Source organism: Triticum dicoccoides, chromosome 5B (assembly GCF_002162155.2).
Source record: "Triticum dicoccoides isolate Atlit2015 ecotype Zavitan chromosome 5B, WEW_v2.0, whole genome shotgun sequence".
NCBI lineage: Eukaryota > Viridiplantae > Streptophyta > Magnoliopsida > Poales > Poaceae > Triticum > Triticum dicoccoides.
In genome coordinates this window covers 255,253,102-255,279,148 of record NC_041389.1, presented here as the reverse complement: position 1 = coordinate 255,279,148, position 26,047 = coordinate 255,253,102, and the positions used below count along the sequence as shown (strand labels likewise).

General features: G+C 42.1%; 1 protein-coding gene across 1 annotated transcript; it reads left to right on the top strand.

The window, feature by feature from the left end:
- The first annotated feature begins 9,202 nt into the window (after positions 1–9,202).
- On the top strand, positions 9,203–11,046 carry LOC119308281 (PAN domain-containing protein At5g03700-like). The gene has a single exon (XM_037584381.1). It carries the CDS (start codon positions 9,249–9,251, stop codon positions 10,746–10,748), a length of 1,500 nt encoding a protein of 499 aa, XP_037440278.1. The 5' UTR covers positions 9,203–9,248; the 3' UTR covers positions 10,749–11,046.
- The last annotated feature ends 15,001 nt before the right edge of the window (positions 11,047–26,047 follow it).

Below are 26,047 nucleotides of genomic sequence, written 5' to 3'. Positions count from 1 at the left end.
AAATAAGAGAAGAGGAGAGGGGATACATGGGCTTCTGGCCCAGTTGTGCATGCACGGGTGTCGGATGTCCGGGCTGGGGGCGGATGTCCGGCTCAATAGGAGATGTTGGATGTCCGGCCTAGAGATGGCTAAGGTGAGGCACGGTACCATTGTCCTCTGGCAAGATTTCTGGGGCACTAGCTCCTTCAGCGTTGTCCTGCTGTTGTTGCCTGTGTCTTGGAGCGCCAGACGTCTGGGCTGGGGCCAGATGTCGAGCCGATGTAGCACCTTGACATTTCCTCTTGTCGCGTGCCTTCGTTCGCATCTGTGGTGGCTTGGTCTTTACCCCGAGTGTCTCCGAGGTTGCTTGCTTGGTACATAAGCACACATAGCATCTCTGCTTGAGGTAGTAGCTAGCCATGTCTCATGTGGTTCGTATGGAAGATCAATAAGGAGATATGTCACCTCGGTCTCGATAGCTCTTGCACGTGCTCTTGTCATCGGTCTACTTGGTGCTTAGGGAGGTGATGGTGGGTCCATGGGGATGACCATGGGATGCTCTGCATAACAAGGTGTTCTCATTATTGCTGGCAGACTTGTTACTCTAACAATTCCCATAATTAGGAAAACATTATCACAAACAATACATGAGATAGTCTTAGAAGCGAGACTAGGGATCTCTTTGGCATTTATGTTTCGATAAATGCAACTGATTTTTCGTTTGAATCTCTTATTCAAGAACCATTTATATTATAGTAGAGAAATGTAAACTTAATTATGAACATGAAAATACAATGATGCCATTTTATTATTGCCTCTAGGGCATATTTTCAACAGTCTCCCACTTGCACTAGCACCAATAATCTAGTTACATCAGTTCTCTAACACAAATGGTATTCTGATGTTGATCATGTTTTGCTCATGGTAGAGGCTTTGTCAACAGATCTGATACATTCAGGTATGTGTGAATCTTGCATACTCTTATGTCTCCATGATCCACCAAATCTTGGATTATGTGGAACTGAAGTTCAATACGTTTGGATGTCTGGTGGGACCTTGGTTCCATAACTTGGTCCATGGAGCCACTATTACCATAGTAGACAATAGACATCCATGGGATCCAACAAACTAGGAACCACACCAACCTCAATAATGAACTTTTGAAAGTGCAACTAATCCCCATGTGGTTTTGGTAATTGATAACAACATATACATCATTGAACTAATGCCTACTTAAAGAATATTTCAGGAAAGTTCAATTTAGGTATGGAAATGGGATGTGAATGTGGACCCCTAAAAATGCAAAGGACAAACATTGACAAAGCTTCAAGACTCTTCAATTTTGGTTAAGTGATCCAAGATCTCACTTAGTCCATAGGAAAAGCCAATACTATTAAAAGGGGACGAGGTTCTAATCATGTAGTAACTCCTCAAGTGCTTAGAGATATTGCTCTAAAATCCTCAACCACACACTCACATTCACCTATGTCCAAAACCCTAAAGTCTATCTCGGTCCCACTGAATCACTCCTATCCGGACCCATCGAGAAACACTTGACATAGCCACTGCCAAACCCTAGAAACTTGGTCCCACTGAAGAGCACTTGCCAACCTTCTGTTTCCTATCGACTTCATCTCTGAAATTCCGAGTGGTTTCGATCGATCTCAAGGAAGTGTGGAAAGTGATAAGGTCATCACCCATCGGTCTCACTGAGTTGTTCCATCCGATCTCACCAAAAATCTTAAAGTTCAGAACTTTTGTACTAGTCGGTCCCGCCGAGTAGTACCTAAAGTTGTGTAACTGCTAGATTTTTGGTGCTGCCTAGATATACCCCCACCCATTCACCAACTCTAAGAGAGCAACCAGGACGAAACTACCACTTCCCATATCCAATTTCTGAGAGAGAACCACCTTCAATTGTGTTGAAATCAAGGGGATTCCACTCCAATCTTTGGTCCTTGATTTCTAGCCTCCCCAAGTTGCTTTCCACTCCAATACTTCTCCTACCACATAGCCAAATATGTGAAAGAGTGATTGAATGTTGAGGATACTATCTTTCGAAGCACAAGAGCAAGGAGTTGATCATCAAGAACAACATATATTACCTTTTGGAGAGTGGAATATCCTAGGTTGGTTTGGTGTCACTTGGGAGCCTGCAAGCTTGTGGAGTTGAACCAAAGAGTTTGTAAGGGCAAGGAAATCGCCTACTTCGTTAAGATCTACCCGAGTGAGGCTAGTCCTTCCTGGTCATAAGCCATGATGGCATAGACATGGTTGCTTCTTCGTGGACCCTGCATGGGTGGAGCCCTGCGTGGACCGACACAGCCGTTACCTTTTGTAGGTTGAAATCTCCATCAATGTGGACGTATGATAGCACCACCTATCAAAACCACGCCAAAAAATCACCATGTCTTCATTGTGTTTGATTTTCTCCGATCCCTCCTTTACGTTCTTATGCAAAGTATTTACTTTCCATTGCCTACTATCTAGACTTACATGTGTAGGGTATAAGAAGATCTACTTGGGAAAAGGCTAAGTTTTTATTTGGTAAAGTAGTCTAATCACCCTCCTCTTGACCTACTTGCGATCCTACAACTTCTTAACCCAATAGCCCTCATTCATAGCTTCTAAAGCAGCCATACAATCCACTCCCGTTGTATAATCCGAACTGTGTTGTTCTTAGAACTTGAAGTACCCTTAGTACACAACACCACCACCAAGGTACAACATGAAACCGAGCGATCAACTCTTGCTCCACCAACAAGTGCTACTAGACATGCCCGACCTGGAGGCGCTAAAACTTTGCGGATGTGGGGCGATAGCGTTGAGATGATACATGATGCGGCGGAAAGGATCCTCAAACCGCTCGACAGAGTGCTACTTCTGCTTTACTAGGAAGGTGTTAGGGCACCAAGTTCAAGGCTTTGAAGCAAGCAACAATTTCCCTTAAGCGACCTCAAGGTTTATCAAATCCACGAGAGCTACACAATTACAACCAATGATTTGTACCTACACAGACAGGAAAAACTTCCTTGTGCTCTCAACAGCACTAGCGAGGTTGTCAATCTCACTCTCTTTGCTAGTTATTAAAGGAACTAAAACACAAGTGTGGACATGGTTGATGGAAATTGAAAAAAAAGTAAAACAAGGAATCATAAGAACATTGTTTGTGGTTGAAAAATTTATGGAAGAGATAGGACTAGGGTCCATAGGTTCACCAGTGGTCTCTCTCAAAAAGATAAGCAACACTATGGTAAAAAAATTATAGTTGGACAATGAATAAATTGTAATATTTTTAAGTATAACTATTCATGGCATAATCAACATATGAGCATCACGTCCATAAATCCATAGACCGTTATCCTACTACATGTATAGCTAATACTGCACCCCAAGATCACTATCCACCATGCATTTCAAAGTATTAAGTAAACAAAGTATTACATTAAGTATGATGACATGAAGTAGATGATATATTGTCTTCACCCTGCGTTCAAAGGACATCTAGACAATCATCTTTTTATCCCCAGCGACAACAACATCAATACAAAGCCTTTTCCACTTTCTATCACTACGATAGCTTACTTGCACGGTTGAACCCAACCATCATACGCAACTCCCTCTATTGATCAGACCCCAAACTTGGCAAGAGAAAGAAAGAATAGATCAGGGAGCATATACGAATAATAATTATGCAGCAAAAAATCAAATAGATCTTAAGATAATTCATGAATAAATATGATCACAAAGTGACAATTCATCATATCCCTACAAACATAAAGCAAAAATTTCATCAGATGAATCACAATTATGTAGGGCAGTTCATGTGATCTTTGTGTTGAGAAATGTGTGTGAGAGAGAGAAGGAGGGAGAGAGAGAGAGAGAGAGAGAATTATCTAGTGTTACTAACCCATTGTCCAAAGGAAACTAATTATGATGGTGTTCAAGTTGATGGAGATGGGCATCATGATGATTTCCCCCTCTGTCAGAGTACCGAAAAATTCTCTCCATAATGGATTGAGATGAAACAGAGATGTGTGGCAGGAGAAGCATTTGGGTGATAGATTCTTGAGGGTTTTCGGAAGTATATAAAGAAACCATAACCGAGAAGCGGTGGATCAGAGTCCCAAGGGCCAATGCGGCAGGGGGCACACCCCCAGGGTGCATGGGGGCGGCAAGTGGGGCCCCTGGTTGCCCCCGGGCTATGTCAGTTGCTTCTGGAACCCTCTAGACTTGAAAATTTCTCCAATTATTTTCTGGATTTTTTGGAGTCCAAAAAATTTATTTCTCTGGAAATTCCAAACCAACAAAAAAAGAAACTCACACTAAGCACTAGATTAATAGGTTAGTCCAGACTAATAATAAAAATATATTTAAATAGGTGATAAAAGTATGCGAATTTAATACATATATTGACATGAAAAAAGCAAAATTAAAGACACTTTGAGATGTATCAAGTGCAAGCTTTGTCGACCAACTACAAGAATCCCTCAGGTGCGACCACAATCTCTCAAAGTGAAACAGGCGCGCCCTGATGAAATGGGAAATGTAGTCGACGAGTAGAGGGAAATGATCTGACATGTTGTAGGTGAGACATCTGAGCAAGTAGTGAGGGCCTGCCACCTCCTAGGTAGGAGTGCATAGCACATGATCGTTGCACACGATAGTAGAGGAGTCATGCTCATTAGGTTATGTGTAGTGATGACTGTGCAGCTGAATGTCCCGAAGCTCCCTCGTCCACAAGGAAACGCCGGAAGCTATTCGTGGTACGACAGTTGATGCGAGAATTATTCTTGTCTTTGGCAGAGGTGGTCATGTTGAACTCTTTGCCAAGGAGCCATGGCCCAGCTTGTGAGGAGCGCATGTTGTGCAGATCGCCAAGGAACACAATCTTTACGTTGTCATCATGCGGGTCATAAACTCTGGTGACCTACCAGTGTGAATCTCCCAAAGGATACACACAAGCGCGGTAATATGGTGGGCCCAATCATTAGGTTTGATAGCGCAACCTTAGACCGCCGCCATGCGAGAAGAATACTACTGCGAGTGCTGGTGGCTGGCCAGACGAGGTAGTCGTCGAATGAAGGTCCTGAAGTTTCAAGGACAATAAACTTCGAGGCCAAAGCGAGCTTTGTTTGTTGGATGCAAGCGATGCTTGGAGTGGCGGGGATAATCACACCATGGACAACGGTGCGCTTGGCCCTAATACGTCTCCAACGTATCTATAATTTTTCGATTGTTCCATGCTATTATATTGTCTGTTTTGGATGTTTAATATGCATTTATATGCTATTTTATACTATTTTGGGGACTAACCTATTAACCGAGAGCCTAGTGCAAGTTTCTGTTTTTTGGCATGTTTTAGAGTTCCGCAAAAAAGGAATACCAAACGGAGTCCAAACGGAATGAAACTTCCGCAATGATCTTTCTTGGACCAGAAGCAAACCAGGAGACTTGGAGATGAAGTCAAAGACTGAACGAGGCGGCCACAAGGGCAGAGGGCGCGCCCCCTACCTCGTGGGGCCCTCAGAGCTCTCTTGACCTAGTTCCTTAGCCTATATATACTCTTATACCCCAAAAACATCAGGGGGAGCCATGAAAACACTTTTCCATCGCGGCAACCTTCTATACCCGTGAGATCCCATCTAGGGGCCTTTTCCGGCGTCTTGCTGGAGTGGGATTCGATCATGGAGGGCTTCTACATCAACACCATTACCCTTCCGATGAAGCGTGAGTAGTTTACCACAGAACTACGGGTCCATAGCTAGTAGCTAGATGGCTTCTTCTCTCTCTCTTTGATTCTCAATACCATGTTCTCCTCGGTGTTCTTGGAGATCTATTCGATGTAATACTCTTGCGGTGTGTTTGCCGAGATCCGATGAATTGTGGATTTATATCAGATTATATATGAATATTATTTGAGTCTTCTCTGAATTCGTATATGCATGATTTGGTATCTTTGCAAGTCTCTTTGAATTATCAGTTTAGTTTGGCCTACTAGATTGGTTTTTCTTGCAATGGGAGAAGTGCTTTGCTTTGGATTCAAACTTGCGGTGTCCTTTCCCAGTGACAATAGGGGCAGCAAGACACGTATTGTATTGTTGCCATCAAGGATAAAAGATGGGGTTTTCATCATATTTCTTGAGTTAATTCCTCTACATCATGCCATCTTACTTAATGCGTTACTCCGTTCTTTATGAACTTAATACTCTATTTGACACGGACGATGTATGGCGTAATAGTAGTAGATGCAGAATCGTTTCGGTCTACTTGACACGGACGTGATGCCTATATTCATGATCATTACCGTAGATGTCATCATAATTATGCGCTCTTCTATCAATTGCTTGGCAGTAATTTGTTCACCCACCGTAATATTTATTATCTTGAGAGAAGCCACTAGTGAAACCTATGGCCCCCGGGTCTCTTTTCCATTATATTGAATCTATTTTACATCATACTAGTTTCGGATCTACTATTTCGCAATCTTTTAATTTCCGATCTATAAACCAAAAACACCAAAAATATTTACTTTACCGTTTATCTATCTCTATCAGATCTCACTTTTGCAAGTAATCGTGAAGGGATTGACAACCCTTTTATCGCGTTGGGTGCAAGTTTGTTGATTGTTTGTGCAGGTATTCGGTGACTTGTGCATAGTCTCCTACTGGATTGATACCTTGGTTCTCAAACCGAGGGAAATACTTACTCTACTTCGCTGCATCACCCTTTCTTCAAGGGAAAAAGCAACACAAGCTCAAGAGGTAGCAGGCCCCACAGCTTAGCCCAACATATCGGATGCATGGACTTTATATTTAACCGGGCAACTCAAGCATGATTGCAATGATGCTGGAGTAAGTTATGACTGCGACATCTTCAACGGTGATCTTCCATGACTGCGGAATTTTGAGTTCAGGCTTCACTAAATATATGAACATTGCGATCAGAATGCCAACACGTTGGCCCATTTGATAGCGAGGAATAGTTTTCAACCGTCCATTTCATGTATTTGGGACGATGATCTATTCGTGTTATATCACTGACCATGGTAAATAAAGTATCTACTCTTATCAATGAATAAAGCTTTGATGCAGAGGCCACGGGTTTTAACTTTTTTTTTCAAAAAAGAAAACAATGAATAAAGCTAGCCGAATGACATTCCCTAAAAAAATCATAAATGAATGTGCATAACATATACTCCCTCCGTCTAGGTGAGTAAGTCATCTTAGGCTGGCCATAGTGGGAGTAACATAAGTAGTATCATGCACTTGGGGGTCGCAAACATACTTATGTGGCAAGCAAAAAGAAGAGAGATGGTTATAGTAACATAGGTAGATACTGTAACATAATAAATGTGATGCTACTATGTGTCATGCATGGCAATAAATGAGACCACCTATGATATTAATGTATGATACTATGCACTATAAATGTAGTAACATGGACTAGTAACATATGCATGTTACTAGTCTAAGTTACTCCCCACTATGAGCAGCCTTAGGCAGTGCACCATGAGCAAGGAGGAGGGGAAAACGAGAGACATTAATGTTTATTTGCTAATTAATAGTATTGCATGCAATGAACTAACCACTGCATGTCATGTTTGATAGTCTCAGGTCATTAAAAGCATGCACACCCTCATCTCTTATTGGTTGATATGTCAAGAAACAAGAAACAAGGTAGAAGTTAATGCACCGCGCCTACGTGTTTTGGAATTATTTGGTTTTCGTAAAATGATTTACACACCTAGACGGAGGGAGTACGCATTTCTTCCGTGGACCAAATGCACTTTGTTTCAGTTATGTTCATGACACTTAAGGTCAACGCTCAAAACCAACAAACAAACAACCATCAGCACTCCACCATTTAATACCATATCTTTTCGACTACGCTTATCCTAGCCAATACTTACTGTTACATCACAGGGTGACTTGTAGTAGAACCAATAATCGTACTTATTTCTTAGTTGATAAGATTTTCTTGTCTATGTACTTGTATGGATCTAGAAATGATTACGCATCTCACTTTTTAGCATCGATCTAGGAATGGTTACGAACCTCACTATTCAGATCAAGTATTTAGCATCGATCTAGGTGCAGCCCCCGCCAACTCCCTTCTGACATGGTGGTTCGGACCAACTTCGGCTTCCTCATCGATAACTGTTTTGGCGGCTATGGGATTGCTCAGCTTCATGCCAGGGATAGATCCCTGCACCTACTGCCGGTGCTGGCAACGGCGGCGCCCGCGGGTGTCGTTCTTTTTTTTGGAGGCGTTGCCAAGGCCTTCAGCTGCGCCCCTCTTCGAGCTCAGGGGAAACCCTAGGGTCCGGCTCCTCCTGATCGGATGGCGACGGCGTCTCGGCGTCGTCTTCCTTCTTGAAGGAGCTATCTTGCTCGCTCGCGGTGTCCCCGATTTCGGCTCAAATGATGTTGGAGTTCCTGTTGGTTCGGAATTGCCTCTCTTGGTTCGGGCTTGGTAGGTTTAGCTATGATGCATCCTTTGTTCGGGCTGAGCATTCCTTGTCTCTCTGCTCCAGGCACCATGTTTACGCTTGTGTGCGTTCGTGTCATGAGTTGTATCCTTCGCTGTACTTATTCTTTTCCTTCTATCAATGAAATGATATGCAAGTTTTACGTATTCGTAAAAAAAATTAGAAACGCACAAAATTTGACGTCGGTTTTTTAAGCATGTCAGGTCAAACATTTTTTATGGCAAATTACGTGTCACGGATATAGACAACTTTTTTCAGCACATGCATGGCAAATTCTCAATAGAAAAAACTGAACATGCCAGGATTTGACATGCCTTCTGAAGAGAATTGCCATGCTCGCGACACGTAATTTATTATAAAAAAAATTTGATTTGCCATGTTTAAAAATCTAACATCATATTTGCAGCGGGCTCCTTTTCTGAATAGTCTGAAAAATATAGCAAAATAGTTTCGAATAGTTCTGACCAGCTGGAACACAGAGTTATATTTCCTTAGATGAGCTGGAACAGAGAGTTGACTATTGGCCAGTTCATATGCTTAGAGTAGTTGCAACTTGCGGGTGATGCAAAGTTCCGGATCAGGCATGTTCATCTCCTCCACAAACTCAATTTACATTCTTTTTTTGTCATCTATTCCGTGAGTTGGAAACAGACTAGATCGAATGGAGGCTCACGCCGGCCGTTGACCTTCTATTTGATGATGCATATATAGTTTGTATACATGCTACTCTGTCTCAAGCATTTGACCTTTATCCCGTTCTTAATTTCCTGCCCCTGCAATGAGGGAAGACAAGCCTGATCCGGCCATCGCCGTCTTCCTCGCCGCTCTCTTTCTTGCGTCGGCGGCGCCCCTGATCGACGGAGCCGACAGGGAAGAGCCTGTGACGCAGCTGTCCAACGGCTTCACCGCGACGCACTCGGCCGACGCGCCGGGGCGGTTCGAGCCGGTGCTGTACGCGCACAACGGCATCTTCGCCTTCGGCTTCCTCCGCGTCGGCTCGGCGTCCCTGGACCTCGCCGTCGTTCACCTCCCTTCGTCCTTCCCGCTCTGGTGTGCCACGCCGGCCCGTCTCGCGGACTGGTCGCGCCCGGCTACGCTCTCCTTCGACAACCGCCTGATCCTCACTGTCCCCGAGGTCGGCGAGCTCTGGAGCACCCTCAACGTCGTCGGCGATACGGTCGCGCTCCTCAACTCGTCCGACCTCGTCATCCGGCTCTTCAACGGCCGCGGTACGCCTTGGCGTAGCTTTGAAAACCCATCGGACACGCTCGTCCTAGGCCAGAACTTCACCATGTCGTCGCCGCCGCTCATCTCCAAGAACCGCCGCTTCTCTCTGCGGTTCGCCAAGACGTACATGGCGCTGCACATGGAGTTCTATGGTGTCCGCACGAGGCCGATGTACTGGCAGTACACGGCTCGCGAGGCCCAGCCAGAGAACGCAACGCAGCCCCCGGTGTACGGCCGCCTGGACAGCCGCGGCTTCTTCGGGCTCTACCTCCTGGGTGGCGACCAGAGCGTCGACATGCTTGCGTTCGACACATTCGTCCGGAACCTCACCGGCGCCTTTCGGCGGATGACGCTGGACGACGACGGCAACCTCCGCGCATACTACTGGACCGAGGGCTCCAAAGCTTGGACCTCCGACTACAAGGCCATTTCGGGGCCGTGCGAGCTGCCGACCTCGTGCGGCGCTTACAGCCTGTGCGTCCCGGGAGGAGCGCCCAAGTGCCAGTGTCTCATCAACAGCACCGCATCGATCGCCCCGCCATGCCGCGCCGAGGAATCCACCGACCTCTGCGGGGGCGGCGCGGGGCAGCTGTTCGACGTTGTGCGGCGGAACCGGGTGTCACTTGCGTACAAGGAGCAGCTGCCGTTCGAGACGTACAAGACGGCGGCGGAGTGCGAGCAGTCGTGCGCGGCCAGCTGCAGCTGCTGGGGCGCGGTGTACAACGGCGGGAGCGGGTACTGCTACCTCATCGACTTTCCCGTGGAGACGGTGGTGTACGAGGCCGACGACCGGAAGGTGGGCTATTTCAAGATCAGGAAGGCGCAGCAGCAGAGCGCAGCGGGGCGGGGCATGTCGCCAGGCGTGACAGCCGCGGTGGTGGTTGCGTCGCTGGTCCTGGCGAGCCTGGCCGTGGCCGGGCCGTACGTCGGGTGGAAGAGGTGGCTGCGGCAGCGGCGGGCTGGCGGTGTGGGGATGGAGCAGGAGCTGACGCCGGGCCATTACAGGGACCTCAAGTCCATGGACAGCCCCAACAATTCCTTCAAGACGTGATCGGTGCCACTGTATTGAAGCTGAACCCATCGCCCGGACGTTGCCATGCGGGTTGCTGAGCTGCAGAGTTTGGAGAAAGAGGATTGATGGCTTCAGCCAGCTCTGCTCCATGCAGAATTACATAGGTTACAGAAACTTATCTTTTTACGTACGGGATCGTAGTGACGTAGTCCATCCATTGTGTAGGGTTTTTCGGTCCCATTTCACCATCTCTGTATCATGAACATGTATGCTCAATCGTGTATTTCAAAGATATGGCGTCAATCCGGTGGTAATTTCAACATCATTCATTGCAAAGAAAAGAGCAAATGATAATTTTGATGCAGGGTGTCCTTTTATATTAATGTTATAATTTAAAGTACGAACCTAATTAAGGAAATCGTTCTCTTTAGCAAGTAATTTTTGAAAAAAAATCTAGTATGTCCTTAGTGGGTTTTTGGTGCGATCACAAGTGATTAGGGGGCTAATGAACATGTTGACTATATGAACAGTTTTAGCCTCATACATAAAAGATATGGCGTCTACTTAACTTAAACCTTCATTCAGGAACACTGCACTATTAGGAGGGGTTGCACAAGGTATGAGGTGGATTCATGGGCCAAATACATCTTATTTCATCGCCTTTATACCCGGGACAAAGCCCCAAAGTGCTCCGGCTCAATGTAGTGCTTTGATTCATTTAACCAGACACCCTGAATGCCAGCCCAGAGATCTATGTCTTCTAGCATACATATCACTTGATTCAAATCCAAACAACAACATTTTACACTAACAATAGTCTCACAAAAATACAGTCACATGAACCACGGGGGTTTGATAACGACAATCTTAAGAGAGGCCAGGGCAGCAAACTATTTTACATTATCTATCACTAATCATGGGGCATTAGAAACTAGCAGCACAAGACACAACAGAGGAATACATAGGTGATACTCCAATCTTTAGGGACACTGCTGGACACTTCCTAGTTTGCGACACCCAATACCACATCATATGTATAATATAACCTCACGCATCTAGCCACATAAAAAGTCAGGTGAGTACTTCGACTGCATTCACAAGCTAATAACAACCTAGGCATAGAAACATAACTAGTTGAATGTAGTTATAGTGATAGTAAGATAAAAATAAATGCAGCCACCAGAATGAGCCTTTCTGTAGGATATTGCAAAGGAAATAAGATAGCCATGCAACCAGAACTAGGGTGTCCCAAACACGCGGTGGACCAGCCCAAGCACCTCACTGATCTCTCACTTTTGGTATGCTAGAATTACTACAACATCCAGAAGGAGTGTATCCTACTAAGAGCCACACCAAGGCATGCAGATCTTTGTCAAGATCCATGTCACAGAAGATCAAAACATCAAAGAAGAAAATTTCGTCAGTGATGTTAGGCAGGGTATGCCCGCAGCCCAAGCATGACACATAAAGGCGCCACACCACATGTGCTCAGGCTACAATGGACACAAGCATGGATACGTTCTCTACCCCGCATTAAATGTGGTCATAGGCTACCATAGGTCTATGGGTCCTAGGCGAAGAAAATACGATGCGGCGCAAGCGATAAGAGATTAATCCTATCAGGATAACACTCGAATTGCTGACACTTTTGCGCATACCAGGAGGTAAGCTTCTTGACGGCGACTCTATTACTCAAGGTGTCACTTGAGCTTCAACCTTGATGTGTGTTCATACGAGTGTAAACGGCTATGTGGTGCCCACTAGCTATATAAAGGGAGGATTGTGGCCATTCAGAGGACATGCAGACACACATCGAGGAAACAAGTAAGGAGAATAAGGTAGGAGTGAAGAGGGTGCTCGGGATGGTAGCCTGTAGCACTCTTTAGATCCCGAGCACCACCATGGTTCTTTCGAGAACCGCCAGAGCTCTCCCAAGCATACCTAGAGCTCTCCCGAGCATATGTAAACTCCACCATATTACTCACATCAACAAACGAACAACATCAAAGTTGTGTCAGGTTACATTGTATAATATGTAATATAAGTGTGGTTTCTAATGTGCTTATGCTAGATTAATGCACCAACCTGACATGTTACAAACCTTGAACCAAAACCTATGACATCTCATTTTATATGATAATCATTGTTGTTCAAATGCTACTGCTTGATTTCATATAAGTATATGCCCCCAACTATTGTATCCATATTTGTTTTTTACTTCTTTTATAAATGATAGTTTGCGCAAGATGCACGTATGCTAATTGCTTTTTGACTCACATTGCTTTTAAAAACTTGGTTCTGATGATCTTTCCTTGTCGGTCTCAGGCTCCTAGCCATAAAGGTGTAGTTGCTTGCTCATGTGGTGTTGTTATTTTGAGTTGGTTATCTGCTACAGGTGCTTACTTCTCCCATGTAGGAATACTATTTAATTAACTATGTACTTGACAGTTGAACATGAGCATGTTATATGATTACCTTACCATTGCTTCAACAGCTTTAAAAAATATTTCTTGATCAACTGCTTTCTGTCCAAATGCATACTATTCTTCAGCACGATCTTCTAGCAATTTCATGTATAAGTTCCATTGCACGTTAGTTTTGCTAATATAGTTTCTACTCTTTGTATTAGTTGCTATTTTGGGAACTCGTAATTGATATTTTATTGTCCACTTTTTGTACATGATAGATGATTGTTATGTATTTACTATTTCTTCCCTGAGAAACATATCTAGAGAAATGTATAAAAGTTCATATCTATAGAAATTGCATGCACGTCTACTGGTCTATCACTTGCAGTTCCATTGTTCATGAGTCTTGCCCGTTATTTGGAGTTTCCTATGTTTTGTTTTGTTCCCAAGCATTTGTTCTATAACATGCATATGTTGCTGACCTTCGTTCATGTTTCGTAGCAAGCTCCAGGACGAAGAAGTCACAAGAAGCATAGAGTTTAGCTCATTGGAGCTAGTTATACTTTGATAGATAGTTATAGTTAGATATTTTGGTTGTGTTTTTGTAGCTGGATACCTGATATAAACTACTGTTGGATTATATAAACCTGATCTGAATTATGTTTGATTGTAATTCTTAAGTTTGGTGGTTTTCTCTGTATGAATTTTAATTCTGTTCTCTATTTGTTTAGTAAGATTTAATTTGGTTATTTATTTGCCGGAGAATTGAAATCTGAATAATCTGGCACTGACATCTGGGACCCCCTTACTAGAACCTGACAACTAGGACCCACTTACTCTAACCTGACAACAGGGACCCATCTGGCTGATTGACCCATATTTTGAAAAAAGAAAAACGGAATCAGTTGAGCTGAAAAGGCCACTGCCCAGAAAATAAAAGGCTGAAAAATGTTGGCTTAACCACAAGACGAAAAGGCCACGACCTCGAAAATAAAAGGTTGAATTGTTAGGCTTGGCCCATGTGGCTGGTCAAAATTAACAGGAAAAAAATTAAATGGGCTTGGCCCATATAGACTGCTGAATTGGACCGGGCTGATTCTAATCAATGACATTTTCATTTGGTCGCAGTTTTGCCACGTCAGCTTGCCATGTCGGATCTAACGTGGTGTGGGCAAATTGCCAGTGACCAAAACAATTGGTCGTAGAACCAACGACCTTTCATTTTGGTCGTTACCTCCTACGACCATTTCATAACAAAGGTTGTTAAGTTTCATTAAAGATGGCTAGCTTTTGACCAACTATTTTTGGTCACAAATAGGTCACAAATGAAAAACAATGAACATTCAGTGACCAATATTGATGGTCACAAGTTGACATATTTCTTGTAGTGTTTTCAGGAAAGACTAGTGTTGGTCTATGTGGTCAATCTAGATCTCATCAGGCGTAATGGGGTGGGAACCGGCGGGTGTGTCCAGGGCATTACATTTGGTATCTGAGCCAACCCTTATGATTACACGGGCATGTGTGGGTCAGATGCACGGTCATGTGGCGCATGGCGCGTGTTTCCCGTTGTGGCACACGGCATGACACATGTGCCGGACTGAACACACATACGTGTGCGAAGAGGGAACGTTCCTGATGAGCCAACGAGGACATGGTTCTTTTGAGTGGGTGCATATGTGAGAGCCTGGCTTAACAGGAATGATAGACTACTCATATCAATAAGAAATTCCTTCTTATTTGGGAGCCCATTTGAAAACAACTCCAAAGTTAAGGATGCTTGGCTTGGAGCAATTATAGGATGGGTGGGCCGACTAGGAAGTTTTGTACCGGGTGCGCATTAGTGAGGACAAAGTGTGCAGAAAGGACTAGTGTTAGTTTGCGGGGCCAACCTAGATCCATCAGGTGTAATGGCCGGGAACCGACAGGTGTGGCTGCTACTTCTTGAGCTTGCGTTGATTTTTCCCTTGAAGAGAAAAGGGTGATGCATCAAAGAAGACATAAGTATTTCCCTTAGTTAGAGCCAAGGTATCAATCCAGTAGGAGGCACAAGTAAGTCCCCAATATATGCACCTGCACAGACTAACAAACACTTGCACACAACGCGAAAAAGGGGTTGTCAATCCCTTCACGGTCACTTGCAAGAGTGAGATCTAATAGAGATAGGTTTAAAAGATAAGTAAAAAGAAAAATAAAGTAAACAAAAATAAACTGTAGCAAGGTATTTTTGGATTTTTGGTTTTATAGATCTAAAAATAATATGATAGAAAATAGACCTGGGGGCCATAGGTTTCACTAGAGGCTTCTCTCTTGAAGAAACCATACAATGGGTAAACAAATTACTATTAAGCAATTGATAAAAAAGTGCAAAGTTATGACGATATCTAAGGCAATGATCATGAAAATAGCCATCACGTCCGTGACAAGTAGACCGACTCCTGCCTGCATCTACTACTATTACTCAACATATCAACCGACTCATGCCTGCATCTAGAGTATTAAGTTCATAAGAACAGAGTAACGCCTTAAGCAAGATGACATACGTGCCTTGCTGCCCCTTCTGTCACTTGGAGAGGACACCACAAGATTGAACCCATCACAAAGAACTTCTCCCATTGCAAGAAAAACCAATCTAGTTGGTCAAACCAAATTGATAGATCGAAGAGAATTACTAAGCTATCTTAATCATGCATAAAAGAGTTCAGAGAAGACTCAAATAATATTCATTTATAATTTGATCATAAATCCACAATTCATTGGTTCTCAACAAATGCACCATAAAAGAAGGTTACATCGAATAGATCTCCAAGAACATCGAGGAGTACATTGTATTGAAGATCAAAGAGCGAGAAGAAGCCATCTAGCTACTAGCTATGGACCCTTAGGTCCATGGTAAACTACTCATGCATCACTGAAAGGGCAGCAAGGTTGGCGTAGAGGCCCTCCGTGATCAAATCCCCCTCTGGAGGAGTGCTGGAAAAGGCCCCAAGATGGGATCTCACAAGAACAGAAGCTTGCGGCGCTGAAAAAGTATTTTTGGTGTGCCCTCTGGTATAGGGGGATATTTGAGGATTTATAGTGCTGAGATTAGGGTTGGAAGGGCTACGAGGGGCCCACAAGCCCTGAGGGCGCCCTCCCGAGGCACGCCCCTACGGCTTGTTGCTTGCTCGTAATTCTTCTGGCCCCTCTACAAGTCTCATAGGTTTCTTCTGGTCCAAGAAAAATCACCGTAAGGTTTTATTTCGTTTCGAGTCCGTTTGATATGCATTTTCTGTAAAAGTCAAAAACAAGGAAAACAGAAACTGGCACTCGCACTAGGTTAATAAGTTAGTCCCAAAAATAATATAAAATAGCATGTCAATGCATATAGAACATCCAAAACAGATAATATAATAGCATGGAACAATAAAAAATTATAGATATGTTGGAGACGTATCAAGCATCCCCAAGCTTAATTCATGCTCGTCCTTGAGTAGGTAAATGATAAAATCAGGATTTTTGATGTGGAATGGTACCTAACACATTTATCAATGCAATTCTTCTTATTGTGACATGAATATTCAGATCCATAATATTCAAAACAAAAGTTTAATATTGACATAAAAACAATAATACTTCAAGAATACTCACAAATCAATCATGTCTTCTCAAAATATCATGGCAAAAGAAAGTTATCCCTACAAAATCATATAGTCTGGCTATGCTCCATCTTCATCACACAAAGTATTTCATCATGCACAACCCCAATGACAAGCCAAGCAATTGTTCCATACTTTTAGTGTTCTCAAACTTTTTCAACTTTCACACAATACATGAGCGTGAGCCATGGATATAGCACTATAGGTGGAATAGAATATGGTGGAGGTTGTGAGGAGAAGACAAAAAAGGAGAAAATCTCACATCAACTAGGCAAATTAATGGGCTATGGAGATGCCCATCGGTCGATATCGATGCAACTGAGTAGGGATTGCCATTCAACGGATGCAATAGAGCTATAAGTGCAAGGAAGATCAAAAGAAAACTAAGTGGGTGTGCATCCAACTTTCATGCTCACGAAGACCTTGGACAAATTGAGGAAGCCCATCATTGAAATGTACAAGCCAAGTTCTATAATGAAAAATTCCCACTAGTATATGAAAGTGATAAAATAGGAGACCCTCTATCATGAATAACATGGTGCTACTTTGAAGCATAAGTGTGGAAAAATGATAGTAACATTGTCCCATCTCTATTTTCTCTCCCTTTTTTTGATTGGGCTCTTTTGACTCTCTTTTTTATTGGTCTCTTTGGCCTCTTTTTTTCTTCAAAGTTCGGAGACTCATCCCAACTTGTGAGGGAATCATAGCTTCCATCATCCTTTCATCACATGGGACAATGCTCTAATAATGATGACTATCGCACTTCTATTTACTTACAACTCAAGAATTACAACTCGATACTAGAACTAAGGTATGACTCTATATGAATGCCTCATGCGTATAAGAACAATATGACAATGATGGTGCGTGTCATAATAAATGGAACGGTGGAAGTTGCATGGAAATATATCTCGGAATGACTATGGAAATGCCATAATAGGTAGGTATGATGGCTGTTTTAGGGAATGTTATATGGTGGGTTTAATGAACCGGTGAAACTTGCGCGGCACTAGAGAGGCTAGCAATGGTGGAAGGGTGAGAGTGCGTATAATCCATGGACTCAACATTAGTCATAAAGAACTCACATACTTATTGCAAAAAATTATTAGCCATCAAGTACTAATACGCATGGTCCTAGGGGATAGATTGGTAGTAAAATACCATCACACGTCCCCGACCGCCACTCATAAGGAAGACAATCAAAAAATAAATCTCCGACTTCATCACATAACAGTTCACCATACGTGCATGGTTCGGGAATCACAAACTTTAACACAAGTATTTCTACCAATCCACAATTACTCACTAGCATGACTCTAATATCACCATCTTGTTATCTCAAAACAAATGCAAGGAATCAAACTTCTCATATATTCAATGCTCTTATATGAAAGTTTTTATTATATCCCTCTTGGATGCCCGGCATATTAGGACTAAATTCATAACCTAAGCAAATTACCACGCTGTTTTAAGACTCTCAAAATAATATAAGTGAAGCATGAGAGTTCATCAATTTGTACAAAATAAAACGACCGTCGTGCTCTAAAAATATATAAGTGAATTACTAGAGCAACTGCCTAGCTCAAAAGATATAAGTGAAGCACATAGAGTATTCTAATAAATTCATGAGTAATGTGTGTCCCTCTCAAAAGGTGTGTACATCAAGGATGATTGTGGCAAAATAAAAAGCAAAGACTCATATCATACAAGATGCTCCAAGCAAAACACATATCATGTGATGAATAAAAATATAGCCTCAAGTAAATGTATCGATGGATTGAAGACGAAAGAGCGGATGCCATCGGGGGCATCCCCAAGCATAAATGCTTGGTCGTCCTTGAATATTACCTTCGGGTGCCTTGGACATCCCCAAGATTAGGCTCTTGCAACACCTTATTCCATGGTCCATCAAAACTTTACCCAAAACTTGAAAACTTCACAACACAAAACTCAACAGAAAACTCGTAAGCTCCAATAGTATAATAAAATAAATCACCACTTTAGGTACTGTTATGAACTTAGTCTTAATTTATATTGGTGTTATATCTACCATATTCCAACTTCTCCATGGTTCATACCCCCCGATACTACCCATAGATTCATCAAAATAAGCAAACAACACATAGAAAACAGAATCTGTTAAAAACTGAATAGTTTGTAGTAATCAGGAAACTTCGTATACTTCTGTAACTCCAATAATTCTGAAAAATTAGGAAAACCTAGTAAATTTTTATATAATTATTTTGTAAAATATTCAGAAGTTTATCACGCTTCTGTGATTTTTAACAATTCTGCTACTGGACGCAAAAGTTTCTGTTTTTCGGCAAGATCAAATCAACTATCACCATAGACCATCCCAAAGGTCTTACTTGGCTCAAACACTAATTAAAACACTAAAACACAATTACTACAGAACTAATAATGTGTATATTAAAGAACAGTAGAAAAAACAAAAAACACAAAATAAAATTTGGTTGCCTCCCAACAAGCGCTATTGTTTAACGCCACTAGCTAGGCATAATGCATAGATCTAGGTATTGTCACCTTTGGTATTAAATCCATAAGTAGCCCTCATAATAGATTCATATGGTAACTTAATTTTGTTTCTTGGAAAGTGTTCCATGCCCTTCCTTAACGTAAATTGGAATCTAATGTTTCCTTCTTTCATATCAATAATTGCACCAATCGTTCTAAGGAAAGGTCTACCAAGTATAATAGGGCATGTAGGATTGCAATATGTATCAAGCACAATAAAATCTACGGGGACATAATTCCTATTTGCAACAATAGAACATCATTAATCCTTCCCATAGGTTTCTTAATAGTGGAATCCACTAGATGCAAATTTAAGGAATAATCATCAAATTTATGGAAACCTAGCACGCCACATAAAGTTTTTGGAATAGTGGAAACGCTAGCACCCAAATCGCACAAAGCATTGCACTCATAATATTTAATTTTAATCTTAATAGTAGGTTCCCATTCATCATAAAGCTTTCTAGGGATTGAAACTTCGGACTCAATTTTTTCTTCAAACGATTTCATCATAGCATCAACAATATGTTTAGTAAAAGCCTTATTTGAGTATAAGCATAAGGTGAATTTAACATGGATTGCAACAATGAAATACAATCAATCAAAGAACAATTATCACAATTAAATTCCTTGAAAGCCAAAAGAGTGGGTTCATCACTACTTAAAGTTTTGACCTCACCAATCCCACTTTTATCAATTTTTTCATTAATATCTTCACCCTCCAAATTATTGGGACGCCTTCTAGCTAAAGTTGACTCATCTCCAGTCCCCTCTTTATCAAGTTTTATATTGGCAAACAAAGATTCAATAGGAGTCACACCAATTACTTTAAGATCTACATAATTATTATCACAAAAACTGGAAGAACATGCTTTTACAGACAAATCTCTCTTAGCACGCATCCTAGCGGTTCTCTCTCTACTTTCATTAATACAAACTTGAATATCTTTTAGAGATTCATTAATATCATGCTTGGGTGGCATACATCTAATTTTCATCAATCCCAAGATAAATTATATCAATGTTCCTAGCCAAATCATCAATCTTAAGCAATTTTTCTTCCACCATAGTATTGAAAATATTTTGAGAATTAATGAAATCTTTAATATTATCTCAAGATCAGTAGGTATTTTATTATAGTTTCCATAAGAATTGTTGTAGGAATTACCATGATTATTAGAGGAATTACGAGGAAACGGCCTAGGGTTGAAATTACCTCTATACGCGTTATTACCAAAATTGTTCCTACCAACAAAATTCACATCCTTAGTTTAATTATTATTCTCAATCAAAGTGGACAAAGGCATATCATTAGAATCAATAGGATCACTCTTACTAGCAATCAATTTCATAAGTCCATCCATCTTTCCACTCAAAGTATTAATTTCTTCAATCGCATGCACTTTTTTACTAGTAGATCTTTCGGTACGCCATTGAGAGTAATTTTCCATAATATTATTTAGGATTTTAGTAGCTTCTCCTAATGTGATTTCCATAGAAGTACCTCCCACGGTGGAATCTAAAAGATTTGTAGATGCAATATTCAATCCGGTATAGAAATTTTGTATGATCATCCATAAACTTAAACCATGAGTAGGGCAATTTCTTATCATCAATTTCAACCTCTCCCAAGATTGTGCAACATGTTCATGATCAAGTTGCTTAAAATTCATTATATCGTTCCTAAGGGAGATGATCTTAGCGGGAGGAAAATACTTGGAAATAAAAACATCTTCACACTTATTCCATGAATCAATACTATTTTTAGGCAAAGATGAAAACCAAGTTTTAGTATGATCTCGTAGAGAGAATGGAAATAGTTCAATTTAACAATATCATTATCCACATCTTTTTCTTTTGCATATCACACAACTCAATGAAAGTATTTAGATGGGATGCACCATCTTCATTACGACTACCAGAAAATTGTTCTTTCATAACAAGATTCAATAAAGCGGCATTAATTTCATAAGATTCCACACTAGTGGCAGGAGCAATCGGAGTACTAATGAAATCATTATTATTAGTGTTGGAAAAGTCACACAACTTGGTATTTTCTTGAGACATCGTGACAAAGCAAGCAATCTAGCACACAAGCACACAAAAAGCAAACAAAAAGATGAACGGAAAGAGGGCGAACAAAAAGGCAAATATTTTTGTGATTTTATGAAAATGTTTTTGAAGTGGGGGAGATGAAAATGAGAGGCAAATGGCAAGTAATGTAAGTGCAAGAGATGCGAGTTTATGATAGGTACTTGGTTGGCTTGATGTAGAACCTCCTCGGCAACGGCGCCAGAAATTCTTCCGGCTACTTCTTGAGCTTGCATTGATTTTTCCCTTGAAGAGGGAAGGGTAATTCAGCAAAGTAGAGATAAGTATTTTCCTTAGTTAAGAACCAAGCACTTGTACAGCAAGGTGCTACACAAACGGTTTTTAACCCCTTTCCGTGACGGCATTTGGAACCGTCGCCAAGTGAGTGTGGGCGATAGGGGGGTCCTTCCCACACGACCCAAAAACTGTCGGGGATATGCCCTCCTGGCACACACGCTCGGCAAAATGAGGTCGTGTGCGACCGGAGAGCGATCAAATACGGTTATATGTACAATAGTGCTCAAAAAATACAATTATATAGGCGAAATCGTTTCCGGTCGTAAGTACATCCCACACAGTCAGTCCCAGCTAAACGTTTCCGTTCGTATATACATCCCACACAGTTGCTCCAACGAAAACGTTTCTGTTTGCAGGTACATCACACACAATTTTCCCCGTTAAATCGTTTGTGATAGCGTTGCCATCGCATACAATATTAACAATTTTGTTGTTTGCATTATTGAATGCATCACACATGGTGCATAGAAGAAATTGTGTGGCAAAGACTGTCCATCCGACATAGTTTTTATGTGGTAAACGTTTGCGCAAGGTGGCCTAGCGCAAATAGTTTTGAAGAGAATGTCGTGTGTGATTGTTCATCGATTCAGCACGGTTTATTCCTAGAAACTGTGTGCGTTGCCTTAGGTCATCGCCCGCGGTGTTTTCTGAATAACCGTTTGCAATAGCAAAAACCAATTAGCAGGCTAATTCGCCATTAGCAGGCTAATTGCCCTATTATTAATAATCCATTTATTAATCTATTTGACATTCATATTAAAACATAATATATTTCATTCCCATATTAAGGAGGCAGGATTTCATAATTGAAATACATCAGAGTATAACATGATATAGCTTCAACACTCAGCTACCCCATCACACAACTGCACCAGCACCAAGTTTCACATGCAATATCTAGAACCTTTCGAAATTAGCATCATAGACGATACATAGACAGCTGCATCTCATCAGGAAAACTGCTGAAGTGGAAGGCGAATATTGAGCCTTCATTCATGTTGAAGGTCTTTGCAACTTTAGACCAGTGCTTGTGGATGATTGATCGTCCATCCTTCGTCCTCTTCAGGAACACTTCAATATTGAACCGTGGGTGTTGTATGAAAACCTTCCTTGCCTCCTGACCATAGAGGTGGTTTGAGAGGTAATCATCAACAAAATGCTTTCGAAAGGTCTGAAAACATGGATGTGCATAAATATCTTCTCTATATTGGAAATGGGGCAAAGGAATAAAAACAGGCAAGGTATAATAGTTAGTACCATCTTGTAGTGAACTGATGTCTTCTTCATTGGGCAGACAAAGATCTTGTTGTTTTTTGTCGCTAATTTCTTTATCCTAACAATCTTTCTGAGTTTCTTGACTTGATTGATATTCATGGACAACTCATTTCCCCATATGTAAAAAGGGTCGAACAGTAGGTCAAAACCTCTAACAGCAGTACCTACATGTGCAAGACCAAATTGTTAAAAACCTAAATATTAGAATGGTTCCTGCAATTGCACAATAATGTGCTATTAGACAACGGACCATGCACGTGCTAACCTCGATTGTAAACCTCAGTGCTTCCCATTGTTTCCCTGCAACACATATAAGGTAGTTATTCATCAGGTTAAGTAAGGGTTTGCATGCTATTAGTAAAATAGGTTGATGAAAAATAAGCACATTGCAGATTCATCAGATTAATTCTAGCCACATGGAAAACCCATTTATCCAAACCAAACATGATTAAGAACTAGGAAATATAGCACTTGTATTTGTTTCTCATGTATTAAGTGCAGCAAAATTTGATTTATTCCTCACATGCACAACAATACAAAATTGTACCCACGACAATTGGACATTGCATTGCAGAATTGAACCAATCAGTTAACTAAACACCACAACAAATGAACCAAACATTAACTGAGCACCGCATTGCACAATATAACATACTCCTAATAGAAGATCAAACAGTTAACCAAACCAAGCATGCTTAACAACTTGGAAATATAGCAATTGTTTTTGCTTCTCATGTATTTAGTACAGCCAAATGCGATTTACTTCTCATACGGTATACAATAACAGAATGCACCCACAACTATTGAACATCACATTGCAGAATTGAACCAACAGTTAACTAAACACCACAACACAAAATGAACCAAACGTTAACTGAGCACCACATTGCACAATGTATAACCAAACCAAGCATGATTGACAACTTGGAAATATAGCAATTGTATTCGTTTCTCATGTATTTTGTAAAGATAAATTCGATTTATTTCTCACATGGAAGACAATACAAAATTGCAGCCTGAAGAATTGAACATCACATTTGCAGAATTGAACCAAATAGTTAATTGAAGACGACAACTAATTAACCAAACAGTTAATAAGTGAGCACCACACTGCACGACAGATAGAACATATACACAGGAGCAACAGATTGCATGGTAAAATTAGATAGCACAATTAACTAGAATTTGTTAAGGAAAGGCTGGAGCAGCACATGCAACGGGTAAACCGAGCATGCTTAACCGGCGTAGCTAGAAAATGGCAAGGTGCTCCTCCAAGTTCTGTGGGTCGACACGAATGGTAGCCATCACGACCTCATCCGTGCGTGCGGCCGCGATTTGCTTCTCCACTGCCAAATGCTCCTTGAGCTCCTAGCTATACTGCGTGCACCATGGCTTAGGGCGGCGCTTATTTGGTGGAAGGGTCGGTGATTTGGGTGGAAGGTGTCGCGCTGGCGGTCGGGGCATGTGGGATGTGGAAGGAGGTCTGGTATGGATTACCTGCCTGGATAGACGAGGCCGAGCAGCGTGAAGGAGGGTCGCCGGCGAGGGGGCGGCGCTGCAAGCAAGGAGTAAAGGTTTCAACTTGGAAAGGAAGGCCGAAACAGGGGAAATGTGGCTTTTGGTAAGGGGGGGGGGGCGGGGAGGTACATATTTCCGCGGAAGCCGAAAATTTTGAATCGGTTCAGCGAAAAAGCTGGCGTGCAAAGAGTCATCAGACACGGTCCCTTATTCAGAACTGTGTACGATATGTGAATATCACAAAACAATTCAGATAGCTTAACCCATGTGTGATGAGTTTGAACGTCAAAAAGTTTGGTTCCAATTTCCCTGGTTACAGTGGTCATCCACGTCATTGCATAATTTGGGCACACAAAGGAGACTACTGCACACCCACACTTCTTAATCGAGCAAGTTCAGCAATTAAACAGAGCTAGCTGGCCCAAACATTACTCTAACAAATTAAAGACTAGCGCTCTTAATTAAACAAAACAAAGAGTACTACTACGGCTGGTGCTCGTCGATCTCCACCGCCTCCTTCATGTCCAGCTCGCGCCACCCGGTCTCCTGGGGAAGGGGCTCCATGGCATCCATCGCACCATACTCGGCAGGCATCTCGCCATCCGCGTCCACCTTCTCTTTGGAAAAGGCTGCCACAAGCTGGGCGTGGGCGGCCGCGATCTGGGCTTTAGCGGGCTCCGTCGTGGCTAGGTATGCCGTGCAGGAATGGACGGCTGCTCGAACGCTCTCGGTGATTGCAACTCTTCGGCCGTGGGTTGCCGACCGTTGTCGGAGAAGCTTCTTTTGATTTGTGCGGTGACCACCACAAGCTGGATGTGGGCGGCCTCGACATGGTTGTGGGCAGCCTCCATCAGGGCTAAGGAGGCCGCAGTGGAACGGACAACTGTTGTCCCGCTCTCGCCAGTTGCTATCCCCGAGGTGGATGTTGCTACCGCCGCTTGAGAAGCAACAGCGGCCGTTTGGGCTGCCTTGGCCGCCCGGTCGCAGATTGCCGAAGTTGCCCTCACGACGCTGGTCCATGTCCCCATCTTTCACCGTAGACGAATGAATAGTGAAATGATATTTGGCGAGCGAGCTAGTGTGCTTGATACGCCGGCTGTGGACTATAGCCGATGCACCTTCTCGTGTAAGCCATAGGTGTACTATACACTGACGATGCTCCAAGATATTTGTATTGCATCTCACACGGTTGGTGATAATAAACTGTGTGGGATCGACTTGATTTTTCATCTTGATTTGAATTACATAATGAGGTCACAGCAGCAATGGATGGTGTTTGAATTGCTAGACCTTTTATCTGAAGTGAACATGCAACGATATGTGCGTCGTAAAAAATTGGAATTATTCAGGGTTCGCTTGGAAATTTTATACATTAAATTGGTTTTCTAGCCATTTCAGGTGCACAATTCAAAATTAAAGCACATGCTCTAGTCCATAAAAACGGGTTGCAAAATCAAATGTTTGTCCTTGCTTGCAATCTTAGGCCACATGCAAGAATTGAGAATGAATGTCAAACACCTTGACACTGTCGCTCGGCCGCTTTTAAAATTCTAGTAAATCAAAAACTCATCTAAAA